Raw genomic sequence first — 20,400 nt, forward strand, 5'->3', positions numbered from 1 at the left:
GTTTTGGAGGGGCGGAGAGTGGGAGGTTGGGTGAGCCTGGTGGTGGGTATTATGGAGGGTACGTATTGCATGGAGCACTGGGTGTGGTGCATAAACAATGAATTCTGGAACACTGAAAAGAAATTTAAAAAAAAGAGAGAGAGATCCTGGCTCAGAAACAGACCCCAAAGCAGTGGTCACACCCTAACTCAGACAGCTTTTAACTTCACACCCTGGACACAAACTCTGACTCCCAAACAGAGCAGAGCTCTCACACTCTGGGGACACAAACTTCCATAGACCAGAGGCCTCGCACGGTAGAATAAAGATCCCCCCGCCATACTTGGGATGGGTGGTTTTTCTGTGTTATTACAAAGTAACCCCTTACACATACACCTTGTAATGGACTGAATGTTTGTGTCCCCCCCAAACTCATATGTTGAAGTCTCAGCCCCCAAAGTGATGGTATTAGGAGGTGAAGCTTCTGTGGGGTGGGGGTGATCAGGGTTTGGATGAGGTCATGAGGGTGGGGTCCTCATGATGGGGTGAGTGCCCTTACAAGAAGAGACCAGAGAGCCTGCTCTTTCATTCCACTGCATGAGGACACAGAGAGAAAGTGGTCATCCTCAAGCCAGGAAGAGAGACGTCACCAGCCACATGACCCTGTGACCCTGCTGGCACTCCGATCTCAGACTTCTGGCCCCTAGAACTGTGAGAGAGTTCATTTCTGTTGTTAAAGCCCCCTAGTCTGTGGTACTTTGTTATGGCAGCCTGAGCTGATGAAGTCAGACCTCAAGCTTTTACTTTCGGGGCCCTGAGTTGTCAGAGTCCTTGTACTTGCACTGCCTGCCTCTGTCACGACCAGCATTCCTCAGCCCGTGACTCTCCCATTCTTGCCCCTTGGTCTCTGGGCATGGAGCCAGAGGGTTGTCTGAAGGCTCCAGGGCAAGGACACCTTGCCTGCCATGCTGCCAGCCAGGATGTGGGGCCGAACTTTCCAGAAGCAGGTGAGTAGCTGGGTCTCAGGGGCTGGGGCATGGGTGTTCACACCAAGGCTAGGCAGCCCCCAGCCCAGGCCTGGTAACCTGCTTCCCTCCTTTGTGGGCTATCCTGGGGTGCTGACATTCAATTTCCCAACCTTCTGTTTCTTTCTCTTTCAAATACAAGCAGAGGGCAGCAGAGGGACACGGAAAGGCCCTGTTCTAACACGTTCAGACAGCAACATGTCTGCAACAACGGGCCTGGGCTGCAGACTGACCACTCTGCTCCCTCAGGGTGACGCCAGGAACGTCCTGACGGGGCAGTGTGGGAAGGGACCAGGAAACTGGGCACCAACCTTAAGGTTCACCCTGAAGGAAACCTTGAATAGGAGGGCCTCGTGTTCTGGGCACTCTATTATATAGAGAGTCACTGTGAGGAATAAAATGTATTTTGTGTAGTGCTTAGAACAGGGCTTGGCACAGAGTAAGTCTTATATGATTCCTATGTCCCGAAGATCCTTTTATAAACCGGCCTCCCTAATGTTACGTCAACAACCCGGAACTATCTGTCCCTTGTCTTCCCTGTCTGTTCATCCCTCACTCACTCTTGGATTTTGAACCACACTGGCCTTCTTCCAGCTCTTTAAGAGAACCAGCCCTGCTCATCCTTGAATTTGTAAGGATTTGTAAGGATCCTGCAAAACAGGATCTGGGGAGTGAGTCTAAGCTTGCAGGGCATTGAAAAATGGGAGGAATGGATTGAGTTGATTTCCAATATACTACTAAAATTGTGGGGGTGGCGGGTTGCAGCTAAAGCACTGCGTAGGGGGAAATCTATAGTTCTAAATGCATAGATCAGGAAAGTTGAAAACCAATGAGTTAAGCTTCCATATCAGGAAGCTGGAAAAGGAACAGCAAATTGAACCCCGAGAAAGTGGAAGGAAGGAATTACAAAGATAAGAGCAGAAACCGGTGAAACAGAAAGCAAGCATCCATTGGATATGGTAACAAGGTCATAACTTGGCTCTTTGAACACATTAATAAAATATTAATAATTCCTCTTTTCTCTCAAGCAATTAAGAGAAAAAAAATATAAAGTACTAATATCAGGACTGAAAAGGGGATGCTGTGACAGATCCTACAGACATTAAAAGGTTTTTAATATATAACTTTATTTTCAATGGAGTCCAAAGGTCAATTTCTCATTCTACTGCTTGTGTGTTCCCACGGATCCTCTGTATCCATGAGGACAGCAGAGCTCAGCAACTTTGCTAATGCTTCCTCCACTGATAAGACTAGAACTGCACAGTGTTTTTTTTTAAGCTGGGCCTCAGTGCAATCAATTGTTCAAAATGTCATGGTTTGAATGGAATTGAACACAGTGGAATGAAATGAATAAAATAGTATAGGGTGGCATAAAATAGGATAGGATAGGATAGGATAGGATAGGATAGGATAGGATAGGAGAGAACAGAAGTCAGACTTTGTGCTAGGCACTGGACCTAAATGTTGTAGTAGATATCTACTAATTGAACAAATATTATTGAACATCTGTTAGTTGTTTGGGACACAGTGGGGAACAAAACAGAGAGAATTCTCTGCCCTTATGTACCTTATCATCTAGTTGGAGAGACAGATATTAGCATTGCGTTAGATATGCATAAGGCTCTGTGGCCAAAGATACAAAGATGGTCCTTATGAGGAACAGGCAAAGAGGCAATGTAGCTTGAGATGGATGAGGCTGTAGAGACTAGGGACCATGCTAGGGAGTCTGAAATTCAACAAGATGACCCCGACAACATCATCATCATCACCGTGAACTCTTATACTACTTGCTATGTGCCAGGCATTGTTCTAAGCCCTTAAAAATCCAACTGTTTTTTTAAGTGATCATGATAATCTTCTATGTCTAAAATCATGCACATTTTACAGAAGGGGAAACCAAGGCATAGAGAGATTAATTAAACATCAGGGTCTCTTCTTTTAACCATAATATTCTGCTACAGTGCCAGACCACAGGCACCTTATATTTCTGTAGCCAATGTCGTGTAAATATACAAATTACTAAAGAAGGCAAATCAAGCCTCTGCCTTCGGCTCATGTCATGATCTCAGGGTCCTGGGATCGAGTCCCGCATCGGGCTCTCTGCTTGGCAGGGAGCCTGCTTCCTCCTCTCTCTGTCTGTCTGCCCCTCTGCCTACTTGTGATCTCTGTCTGTCAAATAAATAAATATTTTTTTAAAAAAAGAATGCAAATCAAGAGAAAGATCAGATGGGAAGTGTGCTGAGGGCAGGAAGTAAGAATGGGGGAGGGGTTGTCTTCCTATTGGGCTTCAAGGTGGATCTGTAAACACACATGCCTAGAAACATTTATATCATCTGAGATGCTCCCTTCCTGTCCTGGCATAGCTAAGGAGATAAAGGGGATTGGGTTAAACTGGCCAACAGAGGGCTTGTACTCATAAGGTTGGGCCTCCTCTGTGTCTTGTCATTCCTTACAAAAGAGAAGAATTCCAGCTTGGGGACCACAGGAGAGGGTTTGGTCTTGGTCTTCATCTTTTTTTTTTTTTAAGATTTTATTTATTTATTTGACAGAGAGAAATCACAAGTAGGCAGAGAGGCAGGCAGAGAGAGAAGAGGAAGCAGGCTCCCTGTTGAGCAGAAAGCCCGATGTGGGGCTTGAACCCAGGACCTGGGATCATGACCTGAGCCGAAGGCAGCGGCTTAACCCACTGAGCCACCCAGGCGCCCCTCTTGGTCTTCATCTTATCCCTTAACTTCATCTCTATCTCTCTACAAGGGGAAAGAGAACAAGAAAACAGTACAGAGGGGCGCCTGGGTGGCTCAGTGGGTTAAAGCCTCTGCTTTTGGCTCAGGTCATGATCCCAGAGTCCTGGGATTGAGCCCCGCATCGGGCTCTCTGCTCAGCAGGGAGCCTGCTTCCCCCTCTCTCTCTGCCTGCCTCTCTGCCTACTTGTGATCTCTCTCTGTCAAATAAATAAAAAAAAAATAAAAAAAATAAAAAGAAAACAGTACAGAGTAGTCATGGCAGACTCTTATGAATCCATACATGGGTGGTAAGTTTCAACTCAAGTGGGCGCTCCGGTGGGTCAGTCAGTTAAGCGTCTGCCTTTGGCTCAGGTCATGATCCCAGAGACCTGCGATCGTGCCCACATCAGGCTCCCTGCTCAGTGGGGAGTCTGCTTCTCCCTCTCTCTTTGCTGCTTCCCCTGCTTATGCTCTTGCTCTCTCTCTCTCAAATAAATAAATTTTTTTAAAGACTCTACTCAGTTTCCTTCCAGGACTTTCCCTTAGAAGTGGGCTTGAGGAGGAAGGATGGTCCTTGTGGAGATGAGGGGAGGTGAAGAGAAGGAAACGGGAAACATGGGTGTGACCAGTGGCAACGTGAACTCTTTTGAATTGTTTTCTTTTTTAAGTCATGGAGGAACAGCAGTCAGACTCTTTCACCATGCCTTATCCAAAGAATTGACCACATTGTGATGATAGTAAAGAGTATCAAAGACACCACCATGTTTTATTCCAAGATCCTGGGCATGGAAGTCACAACTTTCAAGGTAATCACTTTCTCAAGTACAAACTGCAAGTGAAGTAGAATTTGGTTATAATACTCTTAATCCCTCCCCCTAAAAACACCCCACAGAAAATCTGTGAGGCAAATTGAAAGGATCAATGTGGAGATTCCAAACTCTGAAGGCAGAACTTCCAGAGACAGAATTGAGAAAAAGAAGGGGAGGTAAGTGCCATAGAAATAATGCAAGAGAATTTTCCAGTCTTTATCCAGAAAGGGTTAACTAAGTATCCAGCCCATTAGATATGTTCTTATGAAATTATAGAACATCAAAGTGGAAATGAATATCCAAATCCTAAGATCTTTCAAAGAGGTTAAAAAGAAAAGTAGCTCAGTCAATAGAGCATGCCACTCTTGATTTCAGGGTCATAAGTTCAAGCCCCACAATGGGAATGGAGCCTACTTTAAAAAAAAAAAAAGAAAGAAAGAAAAAGAAAAGAAAAGTAGTTCAACGATAAAGGGAAAAGAAATAAGCAGATACCAAATTACCTAAGAGTCAGAGACCAGAAGACAATAGAACAATTTCAAGATTTTGAGGGGAAATTCTATGTCCAGCCAAACTACTAACCAAGGTGAGTATAGAATAAAACATTCTTAGAAATATGGGGGCACCTGGCTGGCTCAGTCTGCAGAGTATATGACTCTTGATCTCAGGGTTGTGAGTTTGAGTCTCACGTTGGACTTACAGTTTCCTTTAAAAAATCATAGATATAGAAAGAGTCTAAAATTTTGCCCACTTGTTTTGAAAATTACTCAAGAGCATGCCACATCAAAGCACGTGATTAAGCCAGGAATAGGGAAGACATCAAAGTCAGGGCACAGCAGATCCCAAGAGGAAGATCCCAGAAAGATGCCTAGAAAACACTCAGTCTGGTTTGGAACAAGTCGGGGGGGAGGTCCCAAGAAAGAGAGCGAGCCAAGGAAAAAAAGTGAAATAAGGTCACTTTATGATAGAATGGATGTGGCATCAGCCATGATGATAGAAGAGAAAGAAACAGGAAAATGATAAAAGAAAGGGAAGAGGTGGAGAGGGAGGGGACATGAAGATGCTAGGAGGGCCAGTGAGACATTAGCTGTAGTTCATCTATCAAAACATAAAGATGTATGTATGTCTTTTAAAAATTATAAAGGAACTAAAAGAGGAACTATAAGTGGTGACAGAATTCTATTGGGAAGGGTAGTAACGTGGATGAGCTAAATTCTTGTTTATCAGAGCAGGGAGAGGAGTGGAAATGTCACAAATTCCTAAATCAATTTGCTAAATCAAGAAAATGTCTAAAGTTGACCATTATCAGTCACTGACTGTGTCTGGAGGTACACAGGAGAAAACTCAAGGAACAGTGGGTGAAAGAAGATTGAGTTTTCTTTTTTTCTCATTTAACAACTTCTGTAGAAAGTTGGGGTTCATGCAGAGGCTGGGAAGGAGGAGGACATGAATGGCAGAGAACTGCCAGCTCAGGGGGACTGGGAGGTTTCCAGAAGCTCTACCCACAACCTCTGCTTCCATCTCATTGTCCAGTCCATCTTACATGGCTGCCTCCCCCACCAAGGAATGCTGGGAAAATGTAGGCTTTTTAAGCCGGGCACAAAACTGACTCCATTGAAATTTGGGTTGTTTATAAGAAAAAAAGGGAGAAATATATATTTTACTGTACACTAAGTAAATGTATATTAAGAAAAATTGCCGTCTCTGCCATGGGCATCATTTACATATTATTTGAAGATAATGCAAATAATTTCCAGAAGAAATACACACACACGCACACGCTGAAAGCAGTTGCTTCTAGGGAATGAGACTGGACTGGGATGGGGCAAAGGGCTGTTGTTTTTCATCAAAAGCCCCATTGTAGGGGCTCCTGGGTGGCTCAGTCGTTTAACTGTCTGCCTTCAGTTCAGGTCATGATCTCAGGGTCCTCAGGGAGATCGGGCTCCCGGCTCAGCGGGGAGTCTGGTTCTCCCTCTGACCCTCCCCTGTCTCGTGCTCTCTCTCTCTCTCATTCTCTGTCTCAAATAAATAAAATATTAAAAAAGAAGCCCCATTGTACTTTGTTTTAACTTTGTTGGGGTAGGGAGGTGGCTTTGTCTCAGGCTCACCTTGGGGGTTTACTTCTCGGTTGTTCTTCCTCCCCAAATAGTGTGACCTGATGGTTAAGCATCTGCCTTTGGCTAGGACCATGATCCCAGGGTCCTGGGATCAAGACCCGCATCAGGCTCCCTACTTAGTGGGGAGCCTGCTTCTCCTTCTGCCTTCTGTTCTCCCTTCTTGTGCGCTCTCTCTCTCTCTCTCTCTCTCTCTCTGTTAAATAAATAAATAAAATCTTTTTTTAAAAAATAGGGTGACCGGAAAGCATTGTGCTTTGGAGAACAGAAATTGAACCTCCACGAGGTGGGAAAGGAATTTGAACCCAAAGCTGCTCACCCAGTTCCTGGCTCCCTGGATATATGTCTGATCACAGAGACACCTTTGGAGGAAATGGTCCAGCACCTTAAGGTGAGCTGGACATCCGTTCTTTTCTAGAAAGCTGTGTCTGGTCCTGAGGAAACAGAAGCATGACCCCGTCAGGTCTTCCTCAAATTTCAGACAGAACAAGTTTCCTCACTTCCAGATAATGCTTGTACACAACTCTTTGCTCATTATTTCTGTTGACATCCTTGTTTCATGTAAACAAATCTATTATAAAGGGAAACATTATATCCTTTTTTAAAAAAAGATTTTATTTATTCATTTGAGTCAGAGAGAGCATGAGAAGGGAGAGAGGCAGAGGGAGGGGGAGAAGCAGTCTCTCTGCTGAGCAGGTTGCCTGATGTGGGTCTTGATCCCAGGACATCTGAGCCAAAGGCAGACGCTTAACCATCTGAGCCACCCAGGTGCCCCACATTACATCATTCTTGTAAAAAAAAAAAAGATACAAACTTAAATTCTTTTTACAGAAACGCATTTCTGTAAAAAGCAAAAATTGACCAAGTACATGAAAAGCCCATTATATCTTGACACAAAGGGAAGTTAACTTGTAAAAACAAACAAATAAACAGCTATAAAAACACCAGTCGTGGGGCTCAGTCAGTTAACCACCTGCCTTCAGCTCAGTTCATGATCCCAGGGTCCTGGGATAGAGCCCCGAGTTGGGACCTCCTGCTCAGCGGGGAGTCTGCTTCTTCCTCTCTCTCTGCCCCTCCCCCTGCTAATATTCTCTCTATCTTGCAAGTGCGCATGCTCTCAAATAAATAAATAAAATCTTAAAAAACAATAACAAAAAACCCCCACCAGTTGTTAGATTTTATCCACTTCCTTTCTCTGAACTCTCTGGGCCTGACATTACAAAGGAAGATTTGGCAGATGGTTGAGGAGGTGCTAAGGACTTGTTAGCATCCACCAGAGGTTTTCTTCTTGGTATAATCAGAAGTTTGAAATGTGGGGCACCTGACTGGCTCGTCAGAAGAATATGCAACTCTTGATCTCGGGGTTGTGAGTTTGAGCCCCACACTGGGTGTAGAGATCACTTCGTAAAACAAAACGGATTTTTTTTTTTTAATTTGACAGAGATCACAAGCAGGCAGAGAGGCAGGCAGAGAGAGACAGAGAAGCAGGCTCTCTGCTGAGCAGAAAGCCCGATGCGGGACTCGATCCCAGGGCTCTGGGATCATGACCTGAACTGAAGGCAGAGGCTTTAACCCACTGAGCCACCCAGACGCCCCAACAAAACGGATTTTTAAAAAAAGGATTGAAATAGGACTTAAAAGGGAATATTTAATTTTGTGTCCAACACTCAAAATGATTTCATGTAAAGGAAGCATGGCTTCTCCTTTTGGGGAACACAGATTAAGTTCTTGTATATAATCTTCCTTTGGAAAGTGTCAGTGAAAAAGGCTAATTTGGAAGTAAAGTGGAGAAAGCCTAGGGGTTAAGAGCATGGACTTTGGTCCAGACTACCTGGGTTGAATTCTGACTGCCACTTACTAGATAATACGAGGTACTGTTATCATTCCACTTTACAGATGAGGAAAGTGAGGCACAGAGCAGTTAGGTACTATGCCCCAGGCCATACGGCTGGTCTGTGGCTGGGGCAGAGTGAGGGAGGGGAGAATGGCAGGAGATGAAGACAGAAAGACATCAGGGACCTTCTGGGGATTAAATTTTGGTCTCACCTATGGACTATGATGAATCACTTTTGCATTTTCCTCCCACTTCAGGCTTGTGAAGTTCCCATTGAGGAGGGTCCGGTCCCCAGAAGAGGGGCAAAAGGACCCATTATGTCCATCTACTTCAGAGACCCTGATGGAAACCTAATTGAGGTGTCTAACTATATCTCCCCATGATTCAGGGCTGGCCCTCCTTCATTCTGTTCCCTGCCATGTCTCCCTCTCCCTTCCTTCTTACAAACTCTCATCTAAGCCCAGAAATCTCCAAAGACCTGGGCATTTCACTCTTCCTACTCTAGGGGGGCGGGTTGCTGATTTGGGTTGGGGACCAAAACTACCTGCCTTAATATCCCCCATCCAAGGTTCCCCCTAATAAATTAATAACCTCTCAGTGAGTACGATCTCTTTATTACTGTTGTCTCAGGGTTACAGATGGATGTTTGTCTAGGGTGTGAGGTCTCTGTCTGGGGGCCAGTGACCAGTGTACGACATCTCTGGGGACCAAATCCAGGGTCATCCCCTTGGGATTCAGGGTCCTGACAGATTTCTCCTTGTTAGTGAGCCCAACCTTTTTCATCCGTTTAGAATTCACCTCACCCCTTCCAAGTGCTGCCTGCTGTGTCCTCCAGCCCAGAGGCCTTGCTGAACCTCAAGATCTCTGCGAGTCCCATGGAAGCTTCAAGGAGCACCCCAGATGACACTACCTCTTCCTGGAGTGTCTCCTCTGACCACACCCCTAGGGTATGCAGTCCTTTCTACCTTTGGATCAGTTAGGTCCAGACTCGTTTCAATTGAGGCTCAGCTCCTGACAGAGCAGACAAGGACAAATCTCATCTGTGTCTGTCCTCCCTGCCGACCACCAACACCATCCATTCAGTCAACTAATAAACACATATTGAGCACCTACTGTGTGCTCAGCCCTGTTCCAGACACTGGGGAGACAGTGTTGAACAGAAGAGATAAGCATATCCAGGTTTGGGGAGCTGCTGTTCTAGTGGCAGAGAGAGAATAAATAAAATTAAGTAAGGAAAATATGAAGTATGATAGAGGATGAGAAATGCTTTTGGAGAAAAAGAAAACATGGAAAAGAGGAAACGTGGCTAAAAATTGCTGGGGCAGTTTCTGATGTGTAAGGGGACGATCAGAGGACCATCTTCACTGAGGAGCCATTTGAGCGCGGATCTGAGGAGATGAGGGAGGGAGTGGCTCCAAGAGCTGAAGGAAGAGCAGAACAGGCAGAGGGCACCAGGGCCAAGGCCCTGAAGCGTGGCAGTGTGTGGGAAACAGTGAGGGGCCAGTGCAGAGGCAGCGGTGAGTGTGTGGGGCGGGGGGGGGGGTGGGAGCAGGAGGTGAGGTCAGACGGCAGGTGGGGGACAGATCATGTAGCCTCGGAAGGAAGGGTCATGAGCGGAGGAGGGCCATGATCTGACTCAGGATTTAACAGACTCCCTTTGGCTGCTGTGAGGACAGTGGCTATAGGGAGGAAGGCGGAAACAGGGGAACCGTGATGGGGAGGCAACTGCAATGGCCTGAGCGAGCGATGCTGGTGCTCGCAGGGGAGGTGATAAAAAGTGGTTAGATCACGGAGATATTCTGAAGACAGAGACAGAGATGAGTTCACCAAGAGAGAAAATGTCAACTAGAGAAGAGGTCCAAGGACATTTAGAGTTCTGAAACGAGGATGAACCAGCAAGCGAGGCAGGCAGAAAGGCAGGGGAAGAGTACGGCTTCCTGAATGAATGACTGACAGATGAAGGAGCCATGTCTGAGGGTCTCCTGAGGTGAGCGAGCCCCTAGTCTTATGGACTCTGGTTTCGAAACAGCCCCCAGCTGGTAGTTCAGCCAGACCCTATGAGTGAACCCCCAAAGAGCCCCAAAAAGGCTGGGAAGAGAGGATATATCAGGATGAGAGTTCCAGCATGTGAAAGGCTCTGCCAAAAGCTGTAGCGGGTCTCCTACTTTAATTTTTTTTATTATTGGCTTAGTTTCACAATTGAATGTTTATTAAAATAATATAACCTGCGGGTGCCTGGGTGGCTCAGTTAGTTAACCATCTGCCTGTGCCTCAGGTCATGATCCCGGGGTCCTGGGATTGAGCCCCTTGTCAGACTCCCTGCTCGGTGGGGAGCCTGCTCCCCACCCCGTCCCCACCGCCTGCCTGCCTACTTGTGACCTCTGTCTGTCAAATAAATAAATAAAATCTAAAAAAAAAAGATTTTCAAACTCCCATTTGAAATGTCTCCTTGAAGAAAGATTGCTTTGTCTTAGAGCCTTTCGTTTCCTCCCCAAATTTACGTGAATTAGGTCATGCCCTAAGTCCGGAAGGGACTTCAAGGAATCGCTGTGTCAGTGGCCAAGGGAGCAGGAGGCAGGGCAGGCAATGAAGGAGCCATTATCTGTAGGGCACTCAAAAACTAATACTGCCGCTGACTACATCTGGTCTTTATTTTGTTATCACCAATGGCAGCAACCCAGCAACCGCCAGTAATGTGGGTCCTGAAACCTTCCTCCCTGCCAAGGCAAAGGGCTGCTACCACTGCTCACCCAGTCTATGCCCCTGCACTTAAATATCCCTGCACATGCAGCAGGCCCAGCACCCCTGCGGGCTGTACACAGACCTCTGAAATCTCCACCTTGGCCATCTCTTCTGTTCAGGTTGCCACACGTTCTCCAGCCCATTCCTTTACCTTTGGCAAACATAGCTTGAGTGGGCGAAATCACGTATACATAACAAATACACCCACAGCAATGCTTCTCTTCCTACAATTATGATAGTGCTCTCCAGTCAAGTCTCTTTTTTCTCAAGTCTCAAGTCCTTCTTGAGCCGGGGGTGACGGCCAGTGCTGTCACCTGTGCACTCGCAGGCTTACCGGGTCCAGCTCTTGCTCGTCCTCTCTGGCCGGGCCGTCTGGCAGGCACTCGGTGGGGTAAACCGAGGGGTCTTTAACGCCCAGCTGTATGTTGAAAAACTGTGTGGATGGTATTACACTGTACCTTTGGGTGAAGGTTTCCTGGACAGGATAACACTCTGACTGTACAAATGCCAATCCAGGTTTCATATGAGCTAGCTGGCTTTCTGCCAGCCCCCCCACCCCCAAACAGCGATCCGCTCCTGGGGCCCCTATGGAGTACTTGTCCTCAGAGGTGGCTTGCTGAGGAATGTCTAGAGGGTCCCAGGGGCTGTCAGGGTGATCTTGGAGCACTGCTTGGTGGCTTGTTCAATCTGAAACATCAATCTTTCCTTATAGAACAAAGCATATTCGAATAACCTCTTGCCAGGGAACAGCACCATTCGCTCACTAAGCACCCATATGTACTGGCTGAGCCCGTCATAGGACAGCAGGGTTTGGCGGTTGCTCCTGCTGTTCTCCGGGTACAGAACCCAGGGGGCTTCCCACTCCTGTGGCACCTGGCAAGGGCGCAGTGTCCCCGGGGTGCCCCTGGTCCTGGCCCCCAGCGCTGCTGACCCCAGGCCACAGAGGCCACCTAAACTCAGAGGCCACCCAGCAGCCAGGCACCCAGGGCCCCCGGGCCACACTTCCTGTCTATTTTTAAAGACAGCTTCCCTTGGACCCAGAGTCACATGCCTGGAGATAGATGATTTATGAAAGGAAAGAAGAAAGAAGTAGAAGGGAGGGAGAGAGGAAGGAAGGAAAGAAGGAAGGAAGGGAGGGAGGGAGGGAGGGAGGAGGTGAGAGAGGGAGAGGAAAGGAAGGAGAGTGGATGGCAGATGGGTGAATGTATAAATGGGTACATAGATGGCTGGCTGGCTGGTTGGGTGGGTGGGTGGATGTGTGGATGGATGGATAGATGGATGGGTAGATGGATGGACTGATACCTTCTGCCCCTGGAGAAACTTCACTTTTGTGTACATAGAGGAATATCAGTTTGTAAATTGCAGATCTGCTGTAACACAGAAAAGATTGGCAACAACCCAATCTGCTGATGGGCATTTGGGTTGTTTCCAATCTTTTCTGTGTTATATATATATAATATATTATATGTATTAACAATATTTGTATATATTAACAACATATATTATATTAATATAATGTAATAATATTATATATTATATATAATATGTGTTATATATATAATATATATATATATTAACAATATTTAAACAAACTATGGTAGGGGTGCCTGGGTGGCTCAGTGGGTTAAAGCCTCTGCCTTCGGCTCAGGTCATGATCCCAGGGTCCTGGGATCTAGCCCCACATTGGGCTCTCTGCTCCGCAGGGAGCCTGCTTCCTCCTCTCTCTCTGCCTGCTTCTCTGCCTACTTGTGATCTCTGTCAAATACATAAATAAAATCTTTAAAAAAATAATAAACAAACTACGATATAGCCATTCCATGGAATGTCATATTCCATGGAATACGACTCAGCCATAAAAAGGAATAAACTCACAAGGCCAGCACTAACCTAATACCAAAACCAGACACAAACACATCAAGAAAACTACAGACCAATATCTCTTATGAATATAGATGCAAAAATCATCAACAAAATACTAGTAAAGAGAATTCAGCAATATATAAGAAGGACTATACACCATGACCAAGTGGGATTGATCCCAGGAATCCAAGATTTGTTCAACATAAGAAAATCAATCAGTGTAATATACCATATTAATAAAGGACAAAAACCAAAAGATCTTCTCAACAGAGGCAGAAAAAGCATTTGACAAAACTCAATAACCTTTCATGATAAAAACACTCAACAAACTAGAACCAGATAAGACTTCCTCAAACTGATAAAGTGAATCTACAAAATCCTATAGCCAATATCATACTTAATGACAGAAGACTAAAAACTTTCTCCTGGAGATCAGGAACAAGACAAGGATGTCCCCTCTTACCACTTCTATTCAACAATGTACTAGAGGTTCTAGCCAGGGCAATTAGGTCAGAAAAAGTATCCAGACTGGAAAAAAGAAGTAAAACTACCATTATTTGCAGATGACATGATCTTATACAGAGAAAATCTCAAGGAACCCACAACAAAACCATTATATACATATGAGCTCAGCAAGGTTGCCGGATACTAGATCATACAAGACTTAATCATTTTTTATTTTGTTTTAAATTTTTAAAAAGATTTTATTTATTTATTTGGCAGACAGAGAGAGATGAGGAGGCAGGCTCCCTGCTGAGCAGAGAGCCTGATGTGGGGATAGATCCCAGGACCCTGGGATCATGACCTGAGCCGAAGGCAGAGGCTTTAACCCACTGAGCCACCCAGCTGCCCCTCAATCATTTTTTTTAAGATTTTATTTATTTATTTGACAGAGAGAGAGATCATAAGTAGGTAGACAGGCAGGCAGAGAGAGAGGGAGAAGCAGGCTCCCTGCTGAGCAGAGAGCCCGAGGTGGGGCTCGATCCCAGGACCCTGAGATCATGACCTGATATGAAGGCAGAGGCTTAACCCACTGAGCCACCCAGGTGCCCCAAGACTTAATCATATTTCTATACACTAGCAATGAACAATCCAAAGATGAAATTAAGAAAGCAATTCCATTTATGATAGCATGAAAAAGAATAAATTTAGTATGTATCTAACACAAGATGGGTAAGACTTATACACTTAAAACTATAAAATGCTATTTAGAGAAATTAAATACGGGCTCCTGGGTGGCTCAGTCAGTGGAGCATCTGCCTTTGGCTCAGGTCATGATCCCAGAGTCCTGGGATCGAGTCACATATTGGGCTCCCTGCTCAGCAGAAAGCCTGTTTCTCCCTCTTCCTCTGCTGCTCTCTCTACTTGTCTTCTCTTTCTCATAAATAAATAAAATCTTTTAAAAAAAGACATCACATATTCTATTCATGGATTGAAAACTTCAGAGTGCTGAGATGGCAATACTCCCTAAATTGATCTACAGGTTTGGTGCAATCCTGATCAGAATCCCAGCCTGCTTCTTTGCAGAAATTGACAAACTCATACTAAAATTCATATGAAAATGCTAGGAATGGCTCCAACAATTTTGAAGAAAAACACAATTGGGGGCACCTGGGTGGCTCAGTCAGTTAAGTGTCTGCCTTCGGTTCAGGTCATGACCCCAGGGTCCTGGTATTGAGCCCCACATTGGGCTCCCTGCTCAGCGGGGAGCCTGCTTCTCCCTCTCCCACTCCCCCTGCTTGTGTTCCCTCTCTCGCTGTGTCTTTCTCTGTCAAAAAAATAAGTTAAATCTTAAAAGAAAAGAAAAGGAAAGAAAAGAAAAACACAGTTGGAAGACTCACACTTCCCGATTTAAAAGCATAGTACATGGTTATAATAGTCAAGACTGAGTGGTACTGGCACAAGAGTAGATATAGAACAGAGAATCCAGAAATAAACTTAGACACTATGGGCAACTCATTTTTGACAAGCGTGCCTAGGCAATTCAATGGGGGAAGAATAGTCTTTTTAACAAATGGTGCTGTGGGGATTGCCTGGGTGGCTCGGTCACTTAAGCATCTGCCTTCGGCTCAGCTCATGGTCCCGGGGTCCTGAGATCAAGCCCCACATCAGGCTCCTTGCTCAACCGGGAGCCTGCTTCTCCCTCTGCCTGCTGCTCCCCCTGCTTATGCTCTCTCTGTCCCTCTCTCTCTGATAAACAAGTAAAGAAAATCTTTTTAAAAGTCCACTTTAAAAAAAAATGTTCACAGCAGTAGTATCCATAACTGCCAAACTGTGGAAGGAGCCAAGATGTCCTTCAGCAGACTAATGGATAAAGAAGATGTGATCCATATAGACAATGGAATATTACGCAGTCATCACAAAGGATGAATATCCAACTTTAGTATCAGCATGGATGGGACTGGAGGAGATTATGCTGAGTGAAATAAGTCAAGCAGAGAGAGTCAATTATCATATGGTTTCACTTACTTGTGGAGCATAACAAATAACATGGAGGACATTAGGAGAAGGAAAGGAAAAGTGAATTGGGGGAAACTGGAGGGGGAGATGAACCATAAGAGACTATGGACTCTGAGAAACAAACTGAGGGTTTTGGAGGGGAGGGGATGGGGGGGTTGGGTGAGCCTGGTGGTGAGTACTAAGGCGGGCCCGTATTGCATGGAGCACTGGGTGTGGTGCATAAACAATGAATCTCGGAACATGAAAAAAATAAAATTAAATTAAGATGTTAAAAACTTAAAGTTGGGGGTGCCTGGGTGGCTCAGTAGGTTAAGCCTCTGCCTTCAGCTCAGATCCTGATCTCAGGGTTCTGGGATCAAGTCCCACATCAGGCTCTCTGCTAGTCAGGGAGCCTGCCTCCTCCTTCTCTCTCTCTCTCTCTCTCTACTTGTGATCTCTCTCTCTGTCAAATAAATAAAATCTTTTTAAAAAATTAAAGTTGAACATGCATACATTCTAAGATATAAAAAAATGGTGCTGGGACAACTGGACATCCACATGCAAAGGAATGAAACTGGACCCCTATTTCACACCATATACAAAAATTAACTAAAAAAAATCAAAGACATGAATGTAAGAGCTAAAACTATTAAACTTCTAGAAGAAAACACAGGCATAAATCTTCATGACTTTGGATTAGGCAATGGTTTCTTAGAAAACATGTAATGCATAAACAACCAAAGTCAACTTGCACTTCATCAAACCTAAAAGCTTTTGTGCTTCAAGGGACACAACAAAGTGAAAGGACAACCCTAAAATAGGAGCAACTATTTTCAAATCCCATTATCTGATAAATGATTAGGACCCAGAATATATAAAGAACTCATACTGGGGCCCCTGGGTGGCTCAGATGGCTGGGCCCCTGCTTTCAGCTCTGGTCATGATCCCAGGGTCCTGGAATCAAGTCCCATGCCTGCTTTTCCCTCTACCTGCCTCTCCCAACAGGTCCACGATTTCATTTCTAGGTGTGTACCCAAGAGGACTGAAAACATATGTCTGTATAAAAACCTTAATATGAACGTTCATAGCAGTATTATTCATGACCCTCCCCAAAACATCAGTTCATTGGATGGACAAGTGTAATGTTGAATGTCCATACAATATATCATTCAGTCGTAGAAAGGAATGAAGTAGTTTAATCCATGCTAAGATGTGAGAGAACCTTGGAAACTTTGTGCAAAGTGAAAGAAGCCAGTCACAAAAGGCCATATATTATATGATTCTGTTCATATGAAAAGTCCAGAATAGGCAAATCCATGAGACAGACAGTAGATTAGTGGTTTCTAGGGATAACAGTATAGGGAATGTCTGCTAAAATGGGTACAGCCTTCTTTTTGGGATTATGAAAATGTCCTGGAATTAGGCAGTGGTGATAGCTGTACAACGATATGAATATAAAAACCACTGAAATGTACACTTCAAAGGGTGGATTTTGTGGTATCCGAATGACATCTCAATAAAAAAGAACTATTAATACACATGACAGCGTGTGGGTGAATGTCACAGACACTATGCAGAACAAAAGAAACATAAGCCATGTTATTCTGTGTATATGAAGTTCAAAACCAAGCCAAAAACCCCCGGTATCATAAGCTGTTTACTGATACATGCACACATAGTAAGGGAATGAAAATACTCACGAGGGAGACAAACCCCAAACTCGAGGTAGTGGAAGGAGGGAGGAAATGGACTTTGTATAAGAACTTCAGCTGGATCTGAATATATGTCTTTCAAAAGCATCTGAAGCAAATAAGGCAAAATATTAATGTTTGACAAAGGTGAAAGTTTGTTACAGTATCCTTTATACTTGTCTCTTAAAAAAAAATAAAACAGCTCAGTTCTGAGACAAACGTTGGACTCCTTAGCCAGGCTCTGGTTGACGTGCTTCTCTGTGCGATGGAGACCAAGGGGAATTAGGTTCTGCCTCTGGCTTGGTAGACTCGTCTGGATGAGGTACAAATGAGCTCTAGAACCTCAGAAGATGCCAGGGAGAAGGGAACAAGTCAGAAGAGCCTTCCAGGAAGAGAGGATGTTGGGGCTGAGCCTCAAATGGAGGCCTGACAGAGGGGACGCTTGACCCGGACACCCCACCCCCACCTCCTGGGTCTCTCCCAAAGCCTGGCCTGGCCCTGCTGATTCCCTTATCTGCCCACTCCCAGCTGCCTCCCTCCTGGCTGAACTGTCGCCGCAGACTTCTGGGCCTGTGCCCCCTCCACAGGGATGGGGGAGGGAATGGGGTGAGCCTGGCCTCAGAGCCTCAGGGTTTCTGGCTCTTGACAGAGCCGGGGTTCTGAGGCCCCCACTCCCCACCCTTTACTTCCCTTCCTTAGGCTTTTTTCAGCTCTGGTTACGAAGAAATAGGCTGAGTCCAGTGTCCAAACTCTTGTCTGAGACATGCCTCCCGCCCGACCTTCCTGAGGACAACAGATTTCCCTACCTCGCTCCCAATATTGCAACTGCTGTTTCTAATAAAAAAATAACGAAGAGAGTTACCACTACAGAGCTCATCCTCTGTGGCTTGCTGGGCAGGACCTGTGTCGAGTGGTCTTCTCAACAACGTTTGCTGTGGGTTCTATGATTGTACCCGTTACCCAGGCAAAGAAACTGAGGCTCAGAGAGTGACCTGCCCAGGAATCATGCAGCAAATCAGTGTGAGAGCTCAGACAAGCGCACAAGCTCTTGCATGGACATCTTCATTTGTCTGAGCCCACTCCCCGCAATTATGTGAACTTATATCACCATGGTGAGAATGGGATAAAATTAAGTAGGGAGAGCACTTAGCACAGTGCCTGGGGTAGCTCAGTGAACTGTGTGCTGCTATTGTTATTAAGATATTAGTGCTAAAAAAAGGAAAGTATTCGTATCAGAATTAGCATTCGTATTTGCACAGTTGTGGATAGAATTAGAATAATGATGATTAGATTTAGAATTAACATCAGTATTACTAGCACTAAGATTAGTATCAATATTAGAATTAAGATTAGGAATTAAAATTGGTATGGGTGTCACATGTTATTAGCATTATTACTAGAATTAGTAGTGCTAGTAAAAAAAAAGGATCAAGTATCATCCCTTGTATACAGTAGGTACTCAGTAAATCAATAAGAATACTTAACATTTAATGAGATCTCAGATTCAAGCAAGTTAAAATCACTCAGTGGATTAAATCTCATTTAGCTGTCCCAATCCCCCTCCAGAGTAGCCACTGTTACTACCCCATCTCTACAGATGAGGAACTGAGGTCCAAGGGGGGCTGGTAACTTGACCAAGGCCATGCAGCCCCTCCGTGGTTAGGGCAGGCTATGAACGACGGGGGTGGGGGGTTGGCTCCACAGTGGAAGTCCCAAAAACACTGCCCCTTAAGTCATAGAGGTTTTGACCCCCCCCTTCTCACTTATGAGGGCTCAGCACAGAACATTGCACACAGCAGGAGGTCAATAAACGCAAAGTCATAGCCATGCTCTTTTTCCTCCTCAAACCTCCCATTTTGCTTATGAGGACGAGGCCCATGGAGGCAAGAGGATGACAGGAAGCTCCTTCTTGGGCAGCTGGTGGGGGAGCAGGATGCACTGACCCAGGGCTCCATCAGTGTCCTGTGCCCTTGGCAGGTCTCAGTCTCCCCATCTGTAGAATGGGTGGTCAGGACAGTGCTCCATCCTATGGAGTCCTTGGACCACCACTGGGTGGTCTTAGCCCTGCTCTATGGGGAGCCAAGTTGGACACCTCACGTGGGCGAGTCCATTGATTTTACACAGAGGACGTGCTCAGGACAGACCTGGCCTGTGGTGTCAGCATGAAACACTGGCTGCCATCACTGTTGTTCCTCTCTGGGGGAGGTGGGACAGGGTAGAAAGGTGGGGACTGAGGTGCAGGGGTTCTGGAGGCCCCTCTCAGCAGTTGAGGGGAGAGCCACAGATCACATGGGTCCACATGGACCCATATGGCCCTGTCCCCTCCACCCCAGCACCACCGGCCCAGAGCCTACCCCAGGTTGACACTTGGGGTCTCATGGACTTCCTCCAAGACTCTGTCCATGAATCTCTGTCTGTCTCTGTCTCCCTTCCCAGGTTTTCTCACCCTGTGTTCTCGGCCTCTGTCACTCTGGGGCTCTATCTTTCCCCTTCTGTCCTCTCATTCTCTTTGCCTCTCTCTATAGATCTTTGTCGCTGGGTCTCTCTCGCCGTCTCTCCCTCCTCTCCTTACCCTCTCTGCCTCCTTCTAGTCGTGTCCCTTTTTCTTCCCGAGTCTCCCCATTCCCATCCCTCTCTGTCTCTGCCTCTTGCTCTCCGCCCGCCCCTCTCCCTTCTCGATCCCTTCAGTTCTTCTTCCCTTCCCCCACCCTATCCCGCTCCTCAAGGACCCGCAGAGAAACCAACCCTGGGTCCCACCTGTTTCCCGCCTCCAAAGCAGCATGGCGGGCAACAAGTTGAGGCCGCTGTCCCTGGGTGCCCCCCCCAGCCCCGCCCCCCATCCCAAGACAGCCTGTTACCGCGGAGCCAACAGCCACAGTCTCCTCCATCTGATAAGACTTATCTGCTGCCCCAGGGCAGGCCGGAGCTGGCGTAAGCCCCAGTGGGGCACTGAGTGAGTGTGCCCCTGCCGCCCGCCAGCCCTGGCCTGGCCAGGCCTCCAAGTTGGGCCTGGGTCATCAAGATCTCCCATGGGCTCTAGTTCAAATCCCACCAAAGCTCTGTGAGTCTCATTCTTCTCGCCTGCAAAATGGGTAGTCACATCCCTCCTCTCCCTGTTGGCCAGGAAGATTCACATACGTAAGGGCCCAAGCCTGACCCAGCACACAGGAGGGACTTTGGAAACACT

The 20,400-nt window shown here is 46.0% G+C and overlaps 1 protein-coding gene and 1 pseudogene across 1 annotated transcript; one reads left to right on the plus strand and one right to left on the minus strand.

The window, feature by feature from the left end:
* Positions 1–920: 920 nt before the first annotated feature.
* On the plus strand, positions 921–9,082 carry LOC111150556 (glyoxalase domain containing 5). The gene is made up of 4 exons (XM_022508046.1): positions 921–986; positions 4,396–4,533; positions 6,883–7,038; positions 8,739–9,082. The coding sequence occupies exons 1-4, from the start codon at positions 945–947 to the stop codon at positions 8,862–8,864; spliced, it is 462 nt and encodes a 153-aa protein (XP_022363754.1). The 5' UTR covers positions 921–944; the 3' UTR covers positions 8,865–9,082.
* Positions 9,083–11,553: 2,471 nt separating this feature from the next.
* On the minus strand, positions 11,554–19,995 carry LOC111150478 (annotated as a pseudogene).
* Positions 19,996–20,400: the final 405 nt, after the last annotated feature.

This window comes from Enhydra lutris, unplaced genomic scaffold (genome assembly GCF_002288905.1).
Source record: "Enhydra lutris kenyoni isolate GAN:26980312 unplaced genomic scaffold, ASM228890v2 scaffoldscaffold23, whole genome shotgun sequence".
In the NCBI taxonomy this organism is placed as follows: Eukaryota; Metazoa; Chordata; class Mammalia; order Carnivora; family Mustelidae; genus Enhydra; species Enhydra lutris.